At 40.9% G+C, this 24,665-nt stretch overlaps 2 protein-coding genes across 2 annotated transcripts in view; both read left to right on the top strand.

Moving 5' to 3' along the window:
• LOC144888135 (uncharacterized) overlaps positions 1-24,665 on the top strand; it is a 639,726-nt gene that overhangs the window by 565,889 nt on the left and 49,172 nt on the right. The window lies entirely within an intron of this gene.
• Positions 18,296-20,733, top strand: TAF13 (TATA-box binding protein associated factor 13). Its single transcript, XM_068110839.2, has 4 exons — positions 18,296-18,535; positions 19,244-19,322; positions 20,180-20,277; positions 20,395-20,733. The coding sequence occupies exons 1-4, from the start codon at positions 18,509-18,511 to the stop codon at positions 20,563-20,565; spliced, it is 375 nt and encodes a 124-aa protein (XP_067966940.1). The 5' UTR covers positions 18,296-18,508; the 3' UTR covers positions 20,566-20,733.

The raw sequence follows: 24,665 nt of genomic DNA, 5'->3' as shown, positions 1-24,665 counted from the left end.
ATTGGATCACTGAATTGGTTCATCTATCTATAATTCCAGCAATCTCTGTGTGTATGTTTGTATGTTTGTATGTTTGTATGTTTGTGTGTTTGTATGTATGTTTGTCTGTGACCGCTGTTTCTCGACAACTACCGGTCCGATATACTTGAAACTTGCCAGGTATATTGCTGGGGACCCGAGGATGTGCCTTTTCAAGGTTTGAAATTAATCGGACAAGCAGTTACCGAGCTATGTCCAAAAAACGATTCAACCAATCAGAGAGCAGCGAGCTATCACGTGTGCCGAACGTGGCGAACAGACTCTGCCTCGGACGGCACATTTGAGAGCGTATTCATTTATTTCACGTTTGCAAACTATGTTGGCGCTATGTTGGCGTTAAACTATGTTTTAAAACTAATAAAAACTAATTTGCGATTCATCGTAACTGCGATATACGACCTTCCGGAGCTCCCGTGAGAGCGTGCGCCATTACGGATAGTAATTCAATTAAAAACATAAAAACATTGTCCCAATTCAGTCAGAGCGAAGGGCGTTGTTTTAAGCGAAGAGCGTTTTATTTTTCCCCTTAAATTCAGTCGCCGGACGGTGAAAGCTTTTTTGGGGGGGCAGCTACTGGCAGCGACGTACGGCCAATCACAGGACACGTTGTTGTGTCGACGTGCCGTGTTGTTTTCCCTCGCGGTTTGGAATGTTTTTCCTTTTCATTTCTTTTCTCTTCCTTACGGAAGTACGGGCATTTCCTTAAATTTGCGATTCTTTCGCTTTCCTGCGCGTTTGGGCACGCTATGGCGATTTCTTTACCAAACTCCGAAGCCGTTCGCTTTGGACCAAACCATTTCATGTAAATAGAGGGGGGGGATTGTCACCGTACTCGCAAGCCGTTCGCTTTGGACCAAACCATTTCATGTAAATAGAGGGGGGGGGATATAATTTTAGATATAGATATAGTACGGGCATGCCCTAGTAATAAAAAGGAAGGAGTCGACTGTTTTTTGTTTAATAGATCAAAAGGTCGAAGGTCAAGGTTGCATAAAATTGTCAATATTTGTCCAATTGACCTGAAATTTTAAGAAATTGCATATTGGGTCACACACACAGAGTTGGTTCATCAATCAAGAGCGAGAAACTGATTTTTTCTTTTCAATCTAAAGCTCAAAGGTAAAGGCTGCATAAAATCATCAATTTTCATTTTGTATATATATATATATATTTTTTAATTTAACTTTTTTGTTTGTTATTTTGATCATATGGAAGAAGAAGACGTCTAAATGCAAACGGACGCGGACGGCCTTTGCATTTTCAGATGCTTTCTAGTTAATAATGTGTTTGCTTCCGAATTATTGTGTCCGCCAACCCTTCGCTCTCTATGCCCACCCTACGCAGCTGCACCCAACTGCTCCTTTAAATGTCGGCCCAACTACAAACCGTCATCCTGGTGTCTCACAGGCAGGTCGAGAGACAACAAGTGTGTGCCGTCCCTCAAACGGACGTTAAACCGGGTGTCCCGTCTCATAGGATTCGGTGGTGGACATTAAAAATCTCATGGTGACCTTCACAAAGAGTAGGCGAGCTATCGCCGGCACCCTGGCCGAATTACAAATTCCTTCCCTAACCTACAGGGGGCGTTGCATCAGCGGCATGGCCCCGCCCTCAGCCAATTATGCTCCTCGCAGCCTGTGTTGCATACAAAGAGGAAGAAGAAGCCTTTAAAGTGGTCACACGGATGGAATCAAGAGAACATTGATCGACGTGTGAACAAGGAGCTGACGCGACCCCTTTGTTGGAGCAAAAACGTTCAAACAGTAACGATGCTAATCCTCAAGGTCAGGTCTAATTTACCATTCTATTTTAATCTGATCCATTTTGTAACCCCCTATGACAATACAACCTGGTGTTGGGCTAGCGGCTAGGGTGCCGGCTTAGGATAACCAAGGATCCCGGGTTCGAATCTCGGTCGAATCTCGGTCGAATCTCGGTCGATCGCCGAATTAACGCCAGGGGGGTTGACTCAGCCTGTCATACCTTCTGAGGTCGGCTAATTGAGTACCAGTTCACTGGTAATTCCCTGCTTGTCGTTAAAGGCGGCAAAAAGGGTTGGCGTCAGGAAGGGCATCCGGCCGTAAAATCATTGCTTCAAATAGGGGACCGAAAAACAACAACAACCACGGTTCCCGAAAAAGGCCAACCCCCGCTTTGCGGGGAAAAAATGGCCTCTAAAGGTGGTTTTTTATTTTTTTTATGACAATACAACAGTCGAGAAGAAAAGCAAAATGACACAGCGAGTCGCTCTTGGGTTCATCCACGAGTTCAGTGAGCACAAAGGACTCCGACACGAGAGTCAAATGGGACAAAATACAATTTCGATATTATTTCCAAGCCAATTCATAGCTCACAACGAATTACCAGGTAATTATCCGAGTGTTAATGTAAGTATGCTTACGTCATTTCTGACCTGCTGTGAATCTACATATTTTCTGTAGGGTGCTATGATTCATTTCAGAAGGGAAGGCATCAAAAATGGGAAATAGAAAATTTCCACAAAATGATACTGTTCTGAATTATACATGATTTATTGTTTGTATATGATTACTTCATACATATTATAAATCATAGTTATTACTGAAGGTCTAATATTTGCCCTATTGTTTGATAAATTATTGTGATATTGAAAAGCAAGTCTGAATAAAACTGTCCAAAACATTAACACGACCAGAGATATTGTCCGTCATTGTGCCCCTATTTACAGACATCACATATAATAATAATAATATATATGAAGCATTATACACGCTTTTTTATTTAAAGTGAATAAATGCACAGGTGACATCTTTATCAATTTAATTCAAAGCATTTTTAAATGTTTGGTTCTGATTTTTTTTCCCAATAACTGTTATAAAAAATACCTACTGAGGACATACGTCATATCTGTTGGTAATATCGTATGTTGAATTTCCGTTTCCCCGACTGACAGATGTCATATCTGTGGGTAATATCCCATGTTGAATTTCAGTATCCCCCACCGAGGACATATGACGTCATATCTGTGGGTAATATCCCATGTTGAATTTCAGTATCCCCCACTGAAGACATATGACGTCATATCTGTGGGTAATATCCTATGTTGAATTTCATTTTCCCCTACTGAAGACATATGACGTCATATCTGTGGGTAATATCCCATGTTGAATTTCAGTATCCCCCACCGAGGACATATGACGTCATATCTGTTGGTAATATCGTATGTTGAATTTCAGTATCCCCTACTGAGGACATCTGTCATATCTGTTGGTAATATCCTATGTTGAATTTCAGTATCCCCTACTGAGGACATATGATGTCATATCTGTTGGTAATATCGTATGTTGAATTTCAGTATCCCCTACTTAGGACATATGATGTTAGATCTGTTGGTAATATCCTATGTTGAATTTCAGTATCCCCTACTGAGGACATATGATGTCATATCTGTTGGTAATATCGTATGTTGAATTTCAGTATCCCCTACTGAGGACATCTGTCAGATCTGTTGGTAATATCCTATGTTGAATTTCAGTATCCCCTACTGAGGACATATGATGTCATATCTGTTGGTAATATCGTATGTTGAATTTCAGTTTCCCCTCACTGAGGACATCTGTCATATCTGTGGATAATATCCCATGTTGAATTTCAGTTTCCCCTACTGAGGTCTCATTGTATTATTTCTGGGTGGCTACCCTTCTGAAATGAATCATTGTGACGCGACGAATATTCATGGAAAATTTGACATTTTTGTCCACCCAGTAACGTTATTTCCAAAATATTTCATTAAGCTCCCTTACTATAAAGGGGGTATCCTGATTCCACCACAAAAGATATCCCTTATTGTCATTGTGAGCAAAACATCCATTTGTAAATGAACCGATAACTCCACTTCTTCTATGATGTTGATGGTTTGGTTTCATGCAGAGAATTGGCGAATTTGATTATGCCTTGTAATAATACCCACCCCACCGGGAGCGGAGTTATACGAAATAACTGGTGTACTACTTCCTTCTGCACCACCCAAAACCCACCAAAACCACCACCCCTAGAGTACAACCACTAGTTTTCAACTCATACTGCCCAGCGATTCAGCAGTGCATAAAAGTCAACCAAACAGATATATACTCTGCCATAAAAAGCAAACATGTAGAATTTATAATGTAATTGTTTAAAGAATGTTCTAGTGTTCACTCCAAGGGCCTTTTTTGGCACGAGGGATGTGAAGAACATCTGTTCGCAAGTTTCCAAGTAATGCAATTAACTCCACCACTGTAGGTGGACAGAGGTTATGTCTTCGCCAAAGTCTATTTGTCTGTCTGTGAGTGGGATATCTCAAAACGTTATGGATGGATTTGGACGAAATTTGGTGGACAGGTTGGGTGTGCGACAAAGACGAAACGATTAGATTTTTGTGAAGTTCCAGATACGAGAATTTTAAAAGCGATTCTTCACTATTGAGAGATTACATCCAAAAACGATGCATCCCAACCTGAATCGGCTTGTTGCCATCCGCCAAGATTTGTCATAATCCGTCCCAAACGTTTTGAATTATCATCCCATATATCGTTTTTGGCCCCATCTCTCAATGGTGAAGAATCTTTTGAAAAACAAAGAAATTCTCTCATCTGGATCCGGATCTTTACCCAAATCGAAATAATTCGTCCTTGTCAATTGTCACGCACCCAACCTACCCACAAGTTTTGTCTGAATCCGTCCATAACTTTTGGAGATACCTTGCGTACAAAAATAAAAACAGAGAGGGGGTGAAAACATAACCTCCAGCCACCTTCGGTGTCGGAGGAAACACGAGCGATGCGATCAGAGATGATCGCTGATGGTTCCCGGTATAGCCAACTCCAAATATTAGCCAATTGGTAGCACACTTGAAATTCTCCCTCATAATGAAAACAAACGTATTGTTTTCCAATCAAACAGCATCCATAAGTGAAAAGGAAATTTTTTTTGCTTCTTTTTTTTACTTTGCTATAGGTCATAATCGCATGGTGAAGATCTTTGTAATATATATTTGCCACAGATTACAAATGTGGGTGATAAAAAAGTGAACATTTATGTTGAAACAAAATTTTACAAAAAAGTGAACATTTATGTTGAAATAAAAGTTTACAAAAAAGTGAACATTTATGTTGAAACAAAAGTTAACAAAAAAGTGAACATTTATGTTCAAACAAAATTTTACAAAAAAGTGAACATTTATGTTCAAACAAAATTTTACAAAAAAGTGAACATTTATGTTGAAACAAAATTTTACAAAAAAGTGAACATTTATGTTGAAACAAAATTTTACAAAAAAGTGAACATTTATGTTGAAACAAAATTTTACAAAAAAGTGAACATTTATGTTGAAATAAAAGTTTACAAAAAAGTGAACATTTATGTTGAAACAAAAGTTTACAAAAAAGTGAACATTTATGTTGAAACAAAAGTTTACAAAAAATAAAATTCACCCCAGATCCACCTTGTTTGAAATTCCAACTTCTTTCCTGGAAGTCCTGGCAGTGTCCATATGTTTTATACCTCTCCCACCGCCCCCTTCCCATGCCCCCCCCCCCCCAAAGCCCTCGCCCTCTCTCAGATCTCTCGATGTCTCCATGTCTCTCGGTCCCTGCTCTCAAATGTTGTGTTTGTGTCCTTCCCCCTCTCTCCCCATCTTGTCTACCGCTCCCGATGTTATATGTTTTATGTGTCGGTTTGTCTTTTTGTGTGATTAATGTTCGCTCTTTCACGAGCCTCGATCTTGTATACAAAAAAAAAAAGAAAAAAAAAAGTGAACATTTATGTTGAAATAAAAGTTTACAAAAAAGTGAACATTTATGTTGAAATAAAAGTTTACAAAAAAGTGAACATTTATGTTCAAATGTTGAAACAAAAGTTAACAAAAAAGTGAACATTTATGTTGAAACAAAATTTTACAAAAAAGTGAACATTTATGTTGAAACAAAATTTTACAAAAAAGTGAACATTTATGTTGAAACAAAATTTTACAAAAAAGTGAACATTTATGTTGAAACAAAATTTTACAAAAAAGTGAACATTTATGTTAAAACAAAATTTTACAAAAAAGTGAACATTTATGTTCAAACAAAATTTTACAAAAAAGTGAACATTTATGTTGAAACAAAAGTTTACAAAAAAGTGAACATTTATGTTGAAATAAAAGTTTACAAAAAAGTGAACATTTATGTTGAAATAAAAGTTTACAAAAAAGTGAACATTTATGTTGAAACAAAAGTTTACAAAAAAGTGAACATTTATGTTGAAATAAAAGTTTACAAAAAAGTGAACATTTATGTTGAAATAAAAGTTTACAAAAAAGTGAACATTTATGTTGAAATAAAAGTTTACAAAAAAGTGAACATTTATGTTGAAACAAAAGTTTACAAAAAAGTGAACATTTATGTTGAAACAAAATTTTACAAAAAAGTGAACATTTATGTTGAAACAAAATTTTACAAAAAAGTGAACATTTATGTTGAAACAAAATTTTACAAAAAAGTGAACATTTATGTTGAAACAAAATTTTACAAAAAAGTGAACATTTATGTTAAAACAAAATTTTACAAAAAAGTGAACATTTATGTTCAAACAAAATTTTACAAAAAAGTGAACATTTATGTTGAAACAAAAGTTTACAAAAAAGTGAACATTTATGTTGAAACAAAAGTTTACAAAAAAGTGAACATTTATGTTGAAATAAAAGTTTACAAAAAAGTGAACATTTATGTTGAAATAAAAGTTTACAAAAAAGTGAACATTTATGTTGAAACAAAAGTTTACAAAAAAGTGAACATTTATGTTGAAATAAAAGTTTACAAAAAAGTGAACATTTATGTTCAAACAAAAGATTACAAAAAAAGTGAACATTTATGTTCAAACAAGCTTTCATGAATATGGCTTGGTGGTCTAGGGGTATGATTCTTGCTTCAGGTATGAGAAGTCCTTGGGTCAAATCCTGTCCAACCCAAACAAAAAATTTTGGCCTTGTTCTTTAAAAAGCCGAACACTATGGACACCAAGAATAAACACCGAATGCCTCCTTCCGGGAACCATAACACTCCAATGGAAAGCCATGCCTGTCAGAAAATGAGAGAAATCAAATCATTGGACACCTTCCAGCAGGGTCTTCCAGTCGCCATGCTGCAAGGCTCTTTAACGTGAGGAGAGAAACTTTTTATAGCCTCAGACGACATTATCAAGCGACTAGATCAACAAGAGATTTGCCAAGAAGTGGATGTCCCAGGATAATGACTCCGGCTGAGGACGATACATTCGCATGATCCATCTACACAAGTTGTTTCAAACTGCCCAGATTACTGCAAACACACTCCCTGTGTGCCGTGTGTAGCTTAGTGTTTGTGATATGCTTTAGCGCCACCTGCCGAGCAACATCCGTTTTGGAACCACATGGTATAAAGTACAGTGCATATGCTTGTGCCTCAGGCCTCATCTCTTGTTACTTGTATTCTCGGTGAACACCGCACCCTGGACTTCAATGCAGTGATTGCTGCAGGACGTGGACATACCCGGCATTGAGATCGTCAATTCCACATTGGATCCCCATGTGGAAACATTCGCCACAACGCAGCATTTCAATCTCATCATTCCCTCCAGGCCTTCAAGACAGTCGTTCACCACCATCTCAGATCATTCACAATCCAAAACCATGATCTTTTCTACCTTCATTAACTCCCACCCGCTCCAATCCCTCCTTCCAAATTTCTAGTTTTTCCTCCTGAAAGTTTCTTTCTATATCCATCTTGTCCATCCCATGTGTCCTTCCCTGTCTGCCATCCTCCCCACATCTATTGTTTGTAAGTCTCTCTCTATCTTGGCCTTCAACTCTGGTGTTGATGTGTTTCTCTCTCTTTTTTTTTTTTCTCTCTCTCTCTCTCTCTCTCTCTCTCTCTCTCTTTCTCTTTCTCTCTCTTTATCTTTCTCTCTCTTTCTCTCTCTTTCTCTCTCTTTCTCTCTCTCTCTTTCTCTTTCTCTCTCTTTCTCTCTCTTTCTCTCTCTTTCTCTCTCTTTCTCTCTCTTTCTCTCTCTCTCTCTCCATCCTGTTTTTGTCTGGTACGCTCAGTGTACTAGCTCTTCCCAAGAACCTCGACTATGGATCCAAAAAAAAAGAAAAAAAATACGTCACAATGAAATGGCCATGCAATTATTCAGCATCTATCTCTCATAGGTGTGCACCTCATGTGTCCCATGACGTCACACAAAACAAATAGCATCAACAAAAATCATATGTTGGTTTTCTTAATGGCAGAGAGTAAATATAGTATGATTACATCAGGGTAATATGCTGGTTAATGTCTATTTGGACCATGGTCACACATGCTGGAAAACAAAACTTCTCTCAAAAAAGAATACAAAAAAACTATTCAGGAAAACTTTCTTAAAATATGAGTGGAGCACGAATATGCACAAGGCCCAAACCACACAGATCCAAAAAGAAGTAATTTCCACAACTATAATCAAGCTGCCCAGGTATGTCTTGGACTAACCAAGGGCCACCTGTAAACGTTGCATGCGACAGGAGAACACAAAGCAGGCACAAGAACGTCATCAAGGTTTGGAAGCATGCGCAACTGCTATAGTGCTATAACCAATTGCAAATTAATACCAATTAATACCATAATTTCTTTAATTGCAAATTACTACCAGAGACCAACTTCTATCTACCCATCCAAACTCTCTCTTCCTCATATGTGGTGATTTCAATTGTCACCATGCCAGTTGGCTGGGTGTGGGTACCTCTCTCACCAGCAATGGCACTTCAGCAAAGGACTTCTGTGACTCAGTGGGACTGACACAATTTGTCAATTTCCCGACCCGGATCTCAGTCAACGGAGCATCCTCTCTTCTGGACTTGGTTATGACTAACTTCCCTGAAAATGTCTGCTGCTCTTCTTCTGCTCCAATCGGCTCATCTGATCATGTGCTTGTTAAGCATGTTAAGCACATCCCCCCAAGCCCTCCCGCTCCCACACATCTCCCTGCTCTTAAATGTTGTGTGCTCTCAAGTGTTTGTGTGCTTCCCCTTCTCTTGTCTTCCGCTCCCTCTTTTTATATATTTTGTTTGTCTGGTTGATTTGTTTGTGAAGTAAATGTTAGCTCTTTCACGAGCCTCGATTCAGTATACAAAAAAAAGGAAAAAAAAGACCAATTGCAAATTAAAGTACGATGAATCTACGTTGCAAATTTTCAACGTTGCAACCAGAGAAATCCCAAAAAATTTTTTGAAGTGGAATGATTTGATGAGGAAATTGAAAAAAGCCTTTTAAATACGAAAAAAACAGTGTGTTGTAATCAACCACTGAATAAAATACTGCAGGGGAAGGTTTAAACATATTTAAACAAAACCGTGAAAACCAATCTGGGAAAAGTCCCTGAAGTAAGGGCGTGGATCAGAGAAAGCAGAAAGGGTTAAATGAGATGAAGGAAACTAGAATTGGAAGGGCGAGTTACGGCTAGAGATGGAAGGAAGTGGTGGAAGAGAAAGAGATAAAGGGGGCGGGGCGAGGAGAGAAGGAAATAATAATTTTTTTGTTTGTTTGTTTTTGGGGTTTTTGTATATAAAACGTTAAACAAAGGATAGATGTTTGGGGAAGTTAGGGGGAGAAAAGGAAATCTAAGAAATAAGCAATATAGCGAAGGAAAGAACTTAAATACACAAAACACCGCCTGGGTGAGAGAAGCCTCAAGTTACCAGGCCGCGCACGTGGTGCGAACATAAAACGATTTAATTATACACAAGTTTGCACGAATTGCAAACCAACACTAACTAGAAACACACAGTAACACATACACAATAAAACAAGTGAATCCACTTGGATTCCGCCCAGGTTGGCACATGGAAATTATGATGTAGCATAATTATCATCTCGGGTCAAGATTTGAAATTATGCCATGGTTTTTGTAAAATTGCTACTAGTATTCACATTATGTACTTTTCTTTTGATTTAAACATCCATAAATACAAAACAAATAGTTTTGTAATCTTAAAAATTTATTAAATGTACAAAATTCCTATCCTATAACATATATATCCTATAACATATCCTATATATATCTTATATCATATAACATATATCCTATATATCCTATAACATAACATATAACAAATATATCCTATATTATGTACTAGCGAGCGGCCGCGTACCAGCCAAAGGGGTAGTTCATGGTTAGCCTAAATATAGATTTGATGACGTCATGTTTACACATCTGAGCGACAGAAACTGTCTACACATCTGAGCGACAGAAACGTCTACACTGTTGGAGCTTCACTTTTGGAGAGACAGAAATTCTGGGTCATTTGGGTCCTCTGGGTCATTTGGGTCATTTGGGTCCTCTGGGTCATTTGGGTCCTCTGGGTCATTTGGGTCCTCTGGGTCATTTGGGTCCTCTGGGTCATTTGGGTCCTCTGGGTCATTTGGGTCATTTGGGTCATTTGGGTCCTCTGGCTCATTTGGGTCCTCTGGGTCATTTGGGTCCTCTGGGTCATTTGGGTCCTCTGGGTCATTTGGGTCATTTGGGTCCTCTGGGTCATTTGGGTCCTCTGGGTCATTTGGGTCCTCTGGGTCATTTGGGTCCTCTGGGTCATTTGGGTCATTTGGGTCCTCTGGGTCATTTGGGTCATTTGGGTCATTTGGGTCCTCTGGGTCATTTGGGTCCTCTGGGTCATTTGGGTCCTCTGGGTCATTTGGGTCCTCTGGGTCATTTGGGTCCTATATTCCTATCCTATAACATATATATCCTATAACCTATCCTATATATATCCTATATCATATAACATATATCCTATATATCCTATAACATAACATATAACAAATATATCCTATATTATGTACTAGCGAGCGGCCGCGTACCAGCCAAAGGGGTAGCCCATGGTTAGCCTAAATATAGATTTGATGACGTCATGTTTACACATCTGAGCGACAGAAACTGTCTACACATCTGAGCGACAGAAACGTCTACACTGTTGGAGCTTCACTTTTGGAGAGACAGAAATTCTGGGTCATTTGGGTCCTCTGGGTCATTTGGGTCATTTGGGTCCTCTGGGTCATTTGGGTCCTCTGGGTCATTTGGGTCCTCTGGATCATTTGGGTCCTCTGGGTCATTTGGGTCCTCTGGGTCATTTGGGTCCTCTGGGTCATTTGGGTCCTCTGGGTCATTTGGGTCATTTGGGTCCTCTGGGTCATTTGGGTCCTCTGGGTCATTTGGGTCCTCTGGGTCATTTGGGTCCTCTGGGTCATTTGGGTCCTCTGGGTCATTTGGGTCATTTGGGTCATTTGGGTCCTCTGGGTCATTTGGGTCCTCTGGGTCATTTGGGTCCTCTGGGTCATTTGGGTCCTCTGGGTCATTTGGGTCCTCTGGGTCATTTGGGTCCTCTGGGTCATTTGGGTCCTCTGGGTCATTTGGGTCCTCTGGGTCATTTGGGTCATTTGGGTCATTTGGGTCCTCTGGGTCATTTGGGTCCTCTGGGTCATTTGGGTCCTCTGGGTCATTTGGGTCCTCTGGGTCATTTGGGTCCTATATTCCTATCCTATAACATATATATCCTATAACCTATCCTATATATATCCTATATCATATAACATATATCCTATATATCCTATAACATAACATATAACAAATATATCCTATATTATGTACTAGCGAGCGGCCGCGTACCAGCCAAAGGGGTAGCCCATGGTTAGCCTAAATATAGATTTGATGACGTCATGTTTACACATCTGAGCGACAGAAACTGTCTACACATCTGAGCGACAGAAACGTCTACACTGTTGGAGCTTCACTTTTGGAGAGACAGAAATTCCCAGGCAAACGCTATAACGCACCAGGTTTACAACCTGTGCGTTAATAACGAGCGGAAATTTGACAGACACAAATTGGAAAAATACTTAAACTTTGATTTAAACTTTGAAACGTGCAGACATCGAAGTCGCATCCTTGCTCAAGGGACCGGAAGCGGAAGTCCTGTAGCCAAAACACTCAGCGGGTTCAAGGAATATTCTTCCATATCTGCAAATGGAGGAATCATATCGGTGGCCCATTATTTTGATAGGCCCAATGTAACATCTCGCACAAAAAAATGACACCACAGGTGAGCTGAATCAATTCGATGATGAAAATGATGTTGATTCGGTCTCATTGGATGCATGTTGAAGTCAAGTGAAGCACCTTTAGGAGGATATTTAACACCTGGAACACGATGCCGTGTGCAGTCTTGGATGAAGACCACCTGGTTGTCTAAACCTTGCCTGCTGGGCAAGTGTGGCCCTTCACAGCTCCAATTTCCATTACCTACTTGCAGTCCTCAATGTTTGTCGTTCAGTATCCTTCACCAAAAATGGAAACTTCACGACACCTTATTTAGTGAATTGTCGTCTGTTCTAATTAATAAGAAACGACCTTGTCAATTTTCCATGTGGACCGGCTTCCTCCAAAATGGCTCCAACGGACGAAGCATCCGATTAATCATTATCCCAGACTAGCAAGTTGCCTGCACCCACACGGGATTCTAAACGGGGTCGGGATGGAGCTGGCAAAAATGCAAATAGCATCTTCTGTCATCGAGCCGGCAAGCTCGGAGCAACAATTCGCATTTATTCCCACATCTGATGCAATTTAAATGTTTTAATGGCGGCGAGGTGCCCCATTTGAAACCGTTTGTTCGATATATGTAGCTTTTTGATGCCGAGAGTCTGTAATGCTTGTATTGGTGTCTAAGCCAGTGACCAATTGCAAATTAATAGTGGGATGAATGTACGTTGCAAATTTTTAGCCAAAACACTCCGCGGCTTCAAGGAATATTCTTCCATATCTGCACATGGAGGAATCATATCGGTGGCCCATTATTTTGATAGGCCCATTGTAACATCTCGCACCAAAAAATTCCCGTGATCAACCTAACGATATCCATCTCTAAAAAAGAAACCCGATGAAGCACAATTTGCGAGATTGTTTTTTTAAGTCACAGTCCAACATCGGCTTTAAAGAAAATTACAATACCGCTCAGGCCTGGTGCTGAGCACAGTAATCCACAATAATCCTTTTTCTTGTTCGTCTTTTGTGTCTTGGCTATAATAGCCTTTCATGTGCACATCCCGTAAGCACGGTTTTCTGTTAAAATGGAATACTTCTTTGAAACATGAAAACAAAAACATGGAGATTACACAGGATTTTGCCTTTAACATTTCATTATCATTATTTGCAGAGTACCCCCCACCCACTGGGTCGAGTTTGCGCATCACTTGCTGAAAAATGTATAGTCTGTGTTTTTCAAGAAGACTACAGATGTTTGTGTGGTGTGCACTTAAAAGGTTCTAGATCATCTAAAGAGAATGTTCCAATAGCAGTTACTGTCTACGCCCTAAGAGGTCGAAATGTTCTAATCTCTCAAGCATGTAAAAACGGTCTAAAAATGTCCAAATGGTCTAAACTCTAAAGCTCTAAATGGTCAAGGGTTCAACTGTCTTGTCAGTCTGCAAGGTGTAAGGGGTCAAAATGGTGTTAAGGTCCAAGGGGACTAAAGAGACTTGAGGGATGTAATGGTCTATACTCTATAGGATATTAAAATGTGTAAATGGTGAAGGGAACTTAAAGGTGTCCATAGTGTTGAAAGGGTCTTAAAAGGTAAAAGGGGTCGGATCCAGATCTTCACCAAAATCAAAGCAATTCGTCCTTGTCACACAGCCAACATCTCCACCAAGTTTCGTCTGAATCCGTGCACGACTTTTTGAGATATCCTGTTCACAGACAAACACACAGACAGACAGGGGTGAAAATGTAACCTTCCACCCACCTGCTGGGGCGGAGGTAATTACATTACATCCAAATACAGTATAGTACTGTTAAGTAAATGCATAGAGAACTAGAAAGAGCAATCAGAGATTGCAGACCCTCGCCAAGAGGTGTTTTCAGTGGTTTGGGTTTTTAAGGCTTTTGTGTTCAATCAAATATGGCGGCCGAACCACGTGATCGATGACGTCATCATTTTCTTTTTCTCCACCAATTTATCCCTAGATACAAACAACAACCACCTTTAGAGGCCATTGTTCCCCGCAGAGCAGGGGTTGGCCTTTTTCGGGCACCTTGGTCCCCTTTTTGAAGCAATGTTTTATGGCCAGATGCCCTTCCTGCCGCCAACCCTGTTAGTCGCCTCTTGCGACACACAGGGTCGCTCACATACCAGTGAGCTGGTACTCAATTTGCCGACCTCGGAGGGATGACAGACTGAGTCAACCCCCCTGGTGTTAATTCAGCGATCGACCGGGATTCGAACCCAGGATCCTAGGATCCCACGCCGGCGCCCAAACCGCTAAGCGAACACCAGGCTTTGTTGTCTTTTTGTATGTGTTGCATTTAATCATTGGTTTATTGGAATACTGCTGAATGATTTGGAAATCCTGGAACCACTGAATATTGGAATACAAAGCAGATTTATCGACAGTGCATCGAGTTTGTCTTTGATACATTATAGTAATACATACCAATGGAATCACAGTTTGTTTATTAACAGGGCATTAAAGGATGACCTGGACTGACACGATACCTCCAAAGTACTCACCAGCAAGCCTGGAGTTCGCAAAAAGGCAGCTAAAAGACTCAGAGCACAAGGCAAAATATTCTGTGGTCTGGGGAGACTAAAATTGAACTCTCTGGCCTGAATACAAAGCGCTACAACTGGCGGAAACCGAGCACAGCTCATCACCCATCCATCGGACACCATTCCTACCGTGAAGCATAGTGGTGGCAGCATCATGCTATGAGGATGCTTTTCATTTTCAGCAGCAGGGACTGGGAGAATTGTGAGGATGAACAATGAATGGAGCCAAATACAGGCAAATCCTGCTTCAGAGTGCAAAAGACCATAGACTGCGGCGAAGATTTGTTTCAACAGGACATGCCCCCACGCATACAGCCAAGCATCCAAATACGCCATAGCTCCATTATAGTATGATGATGATGATGATGATCATCATCATCATCATCATATCCTCCTCAACAAACCTCAACAATTTCAAAATGACTTTTGAAAATTTACAGCCTCATCAATTAAGGTTTTAAAACTTATCCTGAAATCCCATCTTTTTACAGATTTGTTGTCTTTAAGTTTCCCTTTCCTACCTACCTCTTCCATCATTGTAAAGCAGTTTTGTGATTTTGCTTCCAAATGAAAAACACTATGCAAGAAAAGGATTGATTGAAAATGTAATGAATATCCCACCATTGGATTCAGAATTCAAAATGTGAATGGAAATGGGATACCTTGAATGGTCAACAAAAAGAGTGAAAAGCAATGTTATACTGTCGTGGCCAAAAATATTGGCACCCTTGCACTTTTTTCAAATAATGCACCATTCCTTCACAAAATTGTTGAAATTTGATATTGTATTTCAAATGTATGTAGTATGTAATATGTATTTCTTTGGTTTGCAGTGGAACAAAACAAAAAAGCTGAAAAATGACAATATGAGCTTATTCCACACAGAAATCCTAAAATGGCCCAGACAATATTGTCGCGCGACCGTCTTTGATTAATATCAGGCGGTCACGGATGCCGATCGCGAAGGCCTTAGCCCCCGAGGCGAAAACTCAATGGCGGATTCCAAAAATCAATTTATCCCTAGATGATGCTCAATAAATTTCATCTTGATCGGATGAAGTTTTGTACTTGTCGAATTATGACGTCATAATGGAGACACTTATGACATCATCATTAACATATTTTATTCCCCAAGGAGAGTTCTTTACAATGAGCCATGGCTCAATTTTTTTCTATTCAGCGTTTTCAGAGATACAGAGGTGCAAAGTTTTTCGGTTTTTCCAAGATGGCGCCTGTACCACGTGACCTATGCCATCATAATTGTCATTAAAAAAAATCTACAGGTGGAGGTGCACCTATGGTGAAAATATCCTGTCAATCGGACCAACGGTTGCAGATAAATCATATTTATTTTGTGCAGACACACAAACAAACAGACAGAGACAGACAAACGGACAGACAGACAAACAAACGGACTCAAATGCAATACCCTCTCCTCTGGCGAGGGTAATGAGTAACCTTAGTGACACAACATATTACCCAAAGGAAAATAATTGTTTTTGATTTTTTTTTTTTTTTACATGCGGGTTTAGACGAGGGTGGGAGTAGTACTGTCGGTTAAATAAGGTCATGCCCGTCATTGCCCTCCCCCCCCCTCCCCCCTCCCTCTTCTGAGCACAGCCTCGGCAGAGGCCGAATAGAAGAGTGGTACTGTTGCGGTTTGGCTCCTCGGGGTTAAATAATGCATCTTTAGTAGAACTATATTTATTTCTTATGTATCTGTTCAGTTAAGAGTACCGTAATACATGTGGCTAAATATGTGTTGCGTATGTGTTAGATAGATAATATTTTCCCTATCCACAGTGTTCTTTTTGCTATATAACCTTTTATTTCCTTTCTTTCCTTCATCTTAAACCAGTTCCAATATAGTATCAAGGGTATCTATCAAGTTATCTAGTATAGTATCTGTCAATTTATAGTATCTAGGGTATTCTTTCATTGTGCGGCGTAACCATCTATTAGATTCTACGTACTCGTTTATTGACAACACCGGCTTCGCCCAGTTCGCCGGCTATTATCGTTAGTTTTGTTATTAGAAGCAGCGTTGGAAAAACGCCACGATAAAGCTAACTTAACATCGATATACACCTCAACACGAGGACGGCAATGCCGGGGAAAACTCGCTCGGGGGAGAAAACTCCCTTGGGAAGGGGGGAAAGTGAATGCGCTACAACCTTCATTATGTAACCCTTAGTCATCCTTTCATGTTTGGTTCAGATTGGATAAGTAATGACGGAATGTATTGCGGTCAAAACATCATCAGAGGACAGACAGACAGACAGACACCAAATGGCGTATTTTAGTATGGTAATTATCTGAAGAAAAAAAAACAGTGCGGTATAAATACAGGTATAAACAAATCTTGTGTATAAGCAGCTAAAGTAAAACCGTGTCCTGGGACTTATAACGCACCCTGTAGTCTGTAGAATTCCATCCTTCTGTTCTGTTGGCCCTCAAGTTCAAGGTCGACCTTTCCCTTCATGGCATAGGGTACTTGCCTCGGTTTGAAAAACTTTCACTGAACCAATGGATCCATATGGATGTAGCAGTCATAGTATTCACTCTGCCTAATCCGCTCAGAAAAACCTCCATTAGTACGGCAGATAGGTGAAATATTTGGGAGAATTGTGCCTTTGATGAGACAAGCACGAGAGTTGGCACACAGTTAGAGTATGTCCTAAGGAAGATATTTGGCTATAGGGCCATCGCAGATTTGTCCTCTGACAATGGCGGCCATTTTTCAAAAAAGGACAAATCTGCGATGGCCCTATAGCCAAATATCTTTCTTAGGACATACTCTGGCTGTGTGCCAAATACCATGCTTGTATCATCAAAGGCACAATTCCTGCACCCATCTGCCATACTACATGGGGTGGGTGCAGACTTTACTGTAACTGATTCATTCTTCACCTTCTCCCCCTCTTAGTCTTAGTGAAGTCGATAAACTGATACGTTGATTAATGTAGTATTGATATAGCGCAGGCACCCAGATCGCACCTTTTTCACATTACGACTGTATTGACTGAGATGCATAATATGCCGGCTGAACCATAAGCACCATCGACCATGCAAAACGGTGTCGAGTAATTGAAGAAAAGTGGCAAAAGATATAATGTTTGCCGGAACTTGAAGGCTCCCTTTTCCTGCCGACGAGTTTACTATATGAGTGGCGTATCTAGAGCCTCGCTGCTCTGAAAACATTGAAACAAATAATAATAATAAGAAACCAATAAGACATGCTCTTTAATCTCGACGTTCCACATTCGTTCACAGCTCTTAAGCTCCTCCCTACATTCGTTCGCAGCTCCTGAGCTCCTCCCATTCATTCGTTCGCAGCTCCTGAGCTCCTCCTATCATTCATTCGCAGCCCCTGAGCTCCTCCTACATTCATTCGCAGCCCCTGAGCTCCTCCTACATTCGTTCGCAGCTCCTGAGCTCCTCCCATCATTCGATCGCAGCTCCTCGAATTCATTCGTTCGCAGCTCCTGAGCTCACATCATTCAAACCCCTCATTCTTCGTCCCATTCATTCGTTCGCAGGCCTTCATTCATTCAATCGCAGCTGCTGAGCTCCTCCCTAATATTCATTCGCAGCCCCTGAGCTCCTCCCTCATTCATTCGCAGCCCCTGAGCTCCTCCCACATTCGTTCGCATCTCCTGAACTCCTTCCAGCTTCCACTCATTAGTTTGCAGTCTCTGGCCTAGGCAGGCTGGTGCTTCCGTCAGCGCGAATCGTGTGTAAGGTTTTTCCTCAAGGTGTAATTTCAAAAATCGTTTTCGACTTCTCCAAATCAAGGTGTTGTTGTAGTCATTCCGCTGTAAAGTAGAAATCGCATAACCTCGTCGAGTTTACAAGCAAATGGCGGAGGAGGATGACGAGCAAACGGTGAGCACAGTAATGTTTCTCTTCCTGTATTAACTGAAGTGAAATGTGTTGTTTTCAACAGTTCAGGAAAGAACAATTTACAAAACAAATATCACAGGCATTGCACTGGTTAACGTTCGCTCGTGACGGGAAACCGAACAGCCGGCTTAATGGCCAAAGCGCAGGGACAGCTTCATTTCATAATGGATCCAAATCGATCTTTGTTCACGTGACGAATGAAAGATCGATTTCCAAACAAGAACCGACATCAGGACTTATTATTTGCGTACGTAATAAATAGATAAGCCCCATACTTTGTATGTATTATTTTTCAGATTGAGGAAGCCTGATCATGTTGACTAAAGACGACCCCCTGGGTCTTGAAATTATTTCTAATCCCACAATGTCTTGTATGAAGAGTATGTGAATTATCGCCGCCACCTGAATGAATTTCTGTCACCTTCACTTGAATGTCACACCTGGCCAGCCAGTAGAGTTAGGAGTGGTGGAGGATGTTCAGGAGTCGTAGTTGTTGATGGTTAATATAAGTTGTAGTGGATGTTATAGATTGTCTGACTCACCCTTTGGGATGACACCTTTTGGTGTCTGGGCTTGGATGTCGATTAGCAACCAGAACTTCTGTCAAGTTGTGAATGTTTTTTTTAACGCCGAGGAGGTTGTTTTGAGAATTTGGTTTGTGGGAGGAAAAAGCAAGGTCTCTTTTTGCAGTTTGAGGAGGAGGTGGAGGATGCAGGAACAAGTTTTGATGCGTGCCATGGCAGGAGGAAACGCCTTTTTTCCAAGGAGCGTAAGTACAAACAAACAATCTCCCCTCCATTTTTTATTTTTCAATTGTTTTTTAAAAAAAAATAAATGGTCGAACGCTCACAATGGAGCTGCCACACAAGCACATGGACATACTGACGAGACACATACTTAATACAGCCACTGAGCTTGAAGGAAGTGACATCACTGCCGCCTCAGCTGACTTCATAACGATGCCGCAACTTTTCTCGCCAAATTCAGCGGGGCATTTCCTCAGGAAGAATTTTCTCCACCCCACGGATGCCAACCGCTGGGGATTATCCATGTTATATCCTATTAAATGCTGAACGCCAAGCAAGGAAGCAGCACGTACCATTTTAAAAGTATTTGGTATGACTCGAACCAGTCCAATCTGGATGGGTGTTTTTTTAGGAGACACCCTCTCATTACTGGGAGCTCATTGGCTCAGATGTCAGGATCCTTTGTCATCCACCCTTTGCTTGTTTGGGTTTTTGTCCTCTCCTTGCTTTTTTAGGACTTGGTACCAAGTTCCTTTGTTGGCTGGACTCGTGATTAATTGTTTGTTTTGCTGATCTGATATTTTTTATTTTTGAACACCTGAATCAAATGCACAAACCTCAATTATTACTCTCCTCCAGCTTGCTCACAATCCCCGATCCTATAAATATCTAGCCTCGCTTTGGGGCAAAGAGGGAACGGAGACTCTCACAAATTAGGCCCCGGTGACAGCTACAATTGTTCATGTTTTCTTGGGGTTCATCACCCTGCAGACTGTAGTTGTGCGCTGCCACTGTTTCGCACCACTGCACTTGGCCTTGCAGATCCAAACAACAAAATGCCTCCTTTTGACCGTAGTCCACATTTTCTCTCTTCATGCAGTGCGATGTATGATGTACGGCTTTGGGGATGATCAAAATCCTTACACGGAGTCTGTGGATATCCTGGAAGATCTGGTAATAGAGTTCATCACAGAAATGGTGAGTGATAGGGGGGTGAGCTGTCGTGCTCTTGGAACCAGGTGTGCGTTTTCCTGCATCCGTGCGGCGGAGCGTTGTGTCTTCGGTCCAAATGTGTGTGTGTGCTCCCACTGACAGACGCACAAGGCTTTGGCGGTGGGACGTCCGGGACGCGTGCAGGTCGAAGATATAATTTTCCTGATCCGCAAACAGCCGCGCAAGTTTGCGCGTGTGAAGGACCTGCTCACCATGAACGAAGAACTGAAGAAGGCGAGGAAGGCCTTTGATGAGGCCAATTACGGCTCTTGAGGAAGGTTGCTCTCATTTGCTCTGTTGTTGTACAGTGCTTGCTTCGTTTGGTACCTCGTGTTGGTGCCTCCGTTCCGCTGTACACATTGGAGGTGTTTGTGGGTGAGGCTTTTATTTTATAATTACGTTGCTGTAGGGGAAAAAACGTTAATAAAAACCTGTTACTGATTTTTGTTTTGTAAATGTAGCTGAGGCCCATGGAAGAGCTAGTATTAGTACACTGGACGGACCAGGGCAAAAGGAATAGTGGGGAGGGGGTAGGGGGGGCACACGAACAGCAGAGCCAGAGGTAGGTGGAAAAACAATTAATAAGGGTGGGGCAGCAGAAGATGGGGTGGACAAGATGGATTCCAGAGGGAAAACTGGAAATTTGGAAGGAGGGATTGGGATGAGGTGGGGTGGAGATAGAGGGGTTAACGTGGGTATAAAAGATAATGGTTCTGGATTGGGGACAATTTAAGATGGTGATGAACAGCTGTCTTGAAGAAATGGAGGAAATAATGAGATTGAAAAGGATGTGAACGTTGGTTCCACAGGCGGGGAAGAAAGAAATGGAATGAATGAATGGAGGTGAGCAGTGATCTTGGATTTAGGTAGTTCAACCAGAAGTGGGTTGATTGTGGACTATGCATGTCCTGCAGAAACCTGGGGTGGGGGAGGAGGGGGAGGAGGAGGAGGAGGAGGAGGATGAGGAGGATGAGGAGGATGAGGGCAAAGCACAGTAAGAGCATAAGGTGCAACACCAGACAGGAGGCGGTAGTAGACAGAGAGACCACCGACCTGCCTGCAATAGCAAAGTGATAGACCCATCGACTCAGCTTAATCGAGGGAGATTCCATTAATCTTGAAGGCCTTGGATTCCATGGCGTCAAGCTGAGCAAGGTGCGAGGCAGGGCCACCAGCCCAGTGGAGACCAGCAGTACTCAATCGAGCTGTCGATGAAGGCCTTATATGTGGATAGGAGTTCTGGTTTGCCAAGGAAGGACTTTGTTTGACGGAGGACGTCCAGTCAGCGGCTAGCTTTTGAGGAGCGAGAGCAGAATGAAATGGAAAAGGAGAAACACCAACAGTGGAGTCGAAGTGAGAGCGAGATCAAGTGGAGGGGCAGAAGGAGACAAGGGGGTGAACAAGGTGCACACAATGGGAGTAAAACACAGCACGAAGAGGAAGGTGAAAGTGAGGATGAAACAGAAAAAGGAACAAACCAATGGACGAACTAAAGGAGGTGTGGCAGAAGATGGAGTGGATTATCGTTTTGTAATGGGAAGAACTCAAGTTATTTTGTCCAATCGACGTGGACATTACAGACCTTTACAGAACCGATTACTAAAGGCTGTAAAGTGATCGCTCCATTCGGTAAAGAGTCAACGGAAGGTTCTTGTACGGTTTTAGAATTTGATGTTTCTGTGAACACATTCTTTCTTTACCTGCAGGCTTCGTGCTTCGTGTCCATCTCTTCCCATATCTGCCTGTTCTCCGATAGTGGTTTGAAACCTTACCATCCTCTCATGGTGGTTTCTCCCCTAAACCTAATTTTTGTATAAGAAATTAAATTTGCACCGGTACTGTACTGACCTGTGACCTGGTTCGTGCGTTGATTGTCAACTGGCACGTCACGTCGACAGTACCTTACCTTCCATCAGTCTATCTGTCTTATGAGTTTATGATCGAGGAAGAACTTGTTTAAATCAAATGTTATATTTTGAACACAAATCAGAACATGAATAGGAAGACAACAAGTCTGCCATTTTACTGGAATTTGTCTCTGAATTCGCACATGCGCAGACAGCAGTGAGACAACAAACATTTTTACCATATCTGCCTGGCATTTAAACAAAATTGAAAATCCTTCCGAACAAGAAACCTACTGTTTTTAAGGTGTTATATACATACACACACACATACACACAGTGCCTATAGAAAGTCCACACCCCCATTCAAAATTTTCACCTTTTGTTCCCTTATATCCTGGAATGACCCTTATATCCCTTATATCCCACACCGCATTAAACAGACCTTTTTCCACCTTTATTTACACATCGTAACCCACAAGTTCCAAGTGAAAAACAAATTCGACAAATTTCAGAAAATTAATTAAAAATTCAAAACTAGAATATCTTGATTGGATAAGTGTCCACCTAATAAATAAATAATACTTGAACTTCAACTTTATTATTATCCACATCAAAATCAACAACACTGACTACAATGACATTTTTTTTTAAGTAAAAAATGATTGGATAATAGCAACCAGAAAATAGCATAAGATGCTAATCAGGTTGAGGAAGGTAATAAAAATATGTATTTTAAAATAATATATATATATATATATATATATGTATACATATAAAAAACATAGATAAAAAATAAATAATTTTTTTATTAACAATCAAAATTAAATAATTAAAATGTATAAAATATTAAGCATTATTCAAGGAAAGTAGATAAATTATTAAAAGTTCACGTTTGCCACACTCAGTATCTGCTTTCTCGTGTAATGTTCGTATTAAAAAACGTTTGGCTGAGAATATGTATTTAGTTTGTCGTTTAAAACTTTCCAGTGCACACCGTGCGCACAGATCTCGTTTTCAACTCGTTTCAGGTTTGGAGTGTACAGTATAAAAATAGGGGCAATACCCCTGGCACTCACCTGGTAGAATAATCAGTATACTGTACCGACTAAGGGTATTTTAAACCAATTTCAATGGTTGCTAGAAGACAGGGCAGGATGTAGAATCATACTAACATAATCATAAGACTTTAAACAAACAAACAAAAAAATACCCTCCTTCCCCCCAACCCCATATACCTCCTAAGACCACAATTTTTCTAATGACTTGAACCAACATTGGTACATCACGGATGGTGAAGGTTGTGGTGAAGTTTCATTGAAATTGTGTGTAGTTTCTGAGAAGAAAGCAAATACCTATTTTGGGGGGCAACCCCCACACGTAAACCCCCCAAAGGGGGAGTTTTTTTTTAATGCCGTGAACAAACTTTGGTACATCATTGGTGATGAAGGTTGTGGTCAAGTTTCATTGAAATAGGGTGTAGTTTCAGAGGAAAAAGCTAAATCCTATTTTGGGGGGTCAAACCCGGATCCACTTTGACCCCGGTAAACCTCCTTAGACCCCGATTTTTTTAATGTCGTGAACAAACTTTAGTCGCAACACAATAAATATCATTTGTGCCAAATTTGGTCGTAATCCGTTCAGCGGTTTCGGAGAAGAAGTTTCAAGTGTTTTACGGACGGACAACGCGCCATCGCATAAGCTTCCCTGAACTTCGTTCCAGGTGAGCTAAAAATCAAACAATTAAACTAATACTGTACACGAATGATTTTGTCGGGCCCTACCTTGTAGGGCTCTACCTTGTAGGGCTCTAATGAAGACTGAAGAACACCCCTTGTCGAGCTCCAATATTTGATTGTAATACCAGCAAATCCACCAGGCGGCGCTATACGATACACATTCCCATAAAGATAATTTTCTGGTTACGTTTAATCATCGAAACAAACCAAAAGGAACCAATACACAAAATAGATAAATGGCATTTTCAATTCAGAATCAAAGATGTAATAAAGGGAATCAAAACCAACCTAAAGGCCAACACAAGGAGGTTGAAAAAACATACACAATTTGATTGGTGACGCAGGGGTCACGTGACCCGTTTCCGCATTCCAAGCCATGGTGGTTTCCACATTCTTGTAATCAGGGAAAAGGTGGAGCAGTTTTGTGAATGATGGTAACGATAAACACACCAGGAACTTCAGGGTTTCAATGGCAAACGAGTACAAGCGGATGGGGAAAGTGGTTTCCGGTGACATTCAGTAGCGCACTTTTACGACGCGGCGCATACACCGCACGTTACAGCAAAGGAACTGTACGCATTAAACTTGTCCTTTACGGTGATTTGATTTGACGCAGATTCATTCAGTTTATTTTAATACTTCATAATTCCATATAATCCAATTCAGTGCTCTACAATGATTGGCCGAACCCGTTACATTTCCGGCTTGTATTATTGTTTTGAGCAGTGTTTGTCGGCCATGATAGTTTCGTTCGCACGTATTCACGTAAGGTAATTTTGTCTTTCAGCAT

The sequence above is a fragment of the Myxine glutinosa genome, chromosome 3 (assembly GCF_964187855.1).
Source record: "Myxine glutinosa chromosome 3, kmMyxGlut1.1, whole genome shotgun sequence".
NCBI classification, from domain to species: domain Eukaryota; kingdom Metazoa; phylum Chordata; class Myxini; order Myxiniformes; family Myxinidae; genus Myxine; species Myxine glutinosa.
The sequence above is the reverse complement of the archived record's forward strand: the minus strand, read 5'-3'. Positions and strand labels throughout refer to the sequence as shown.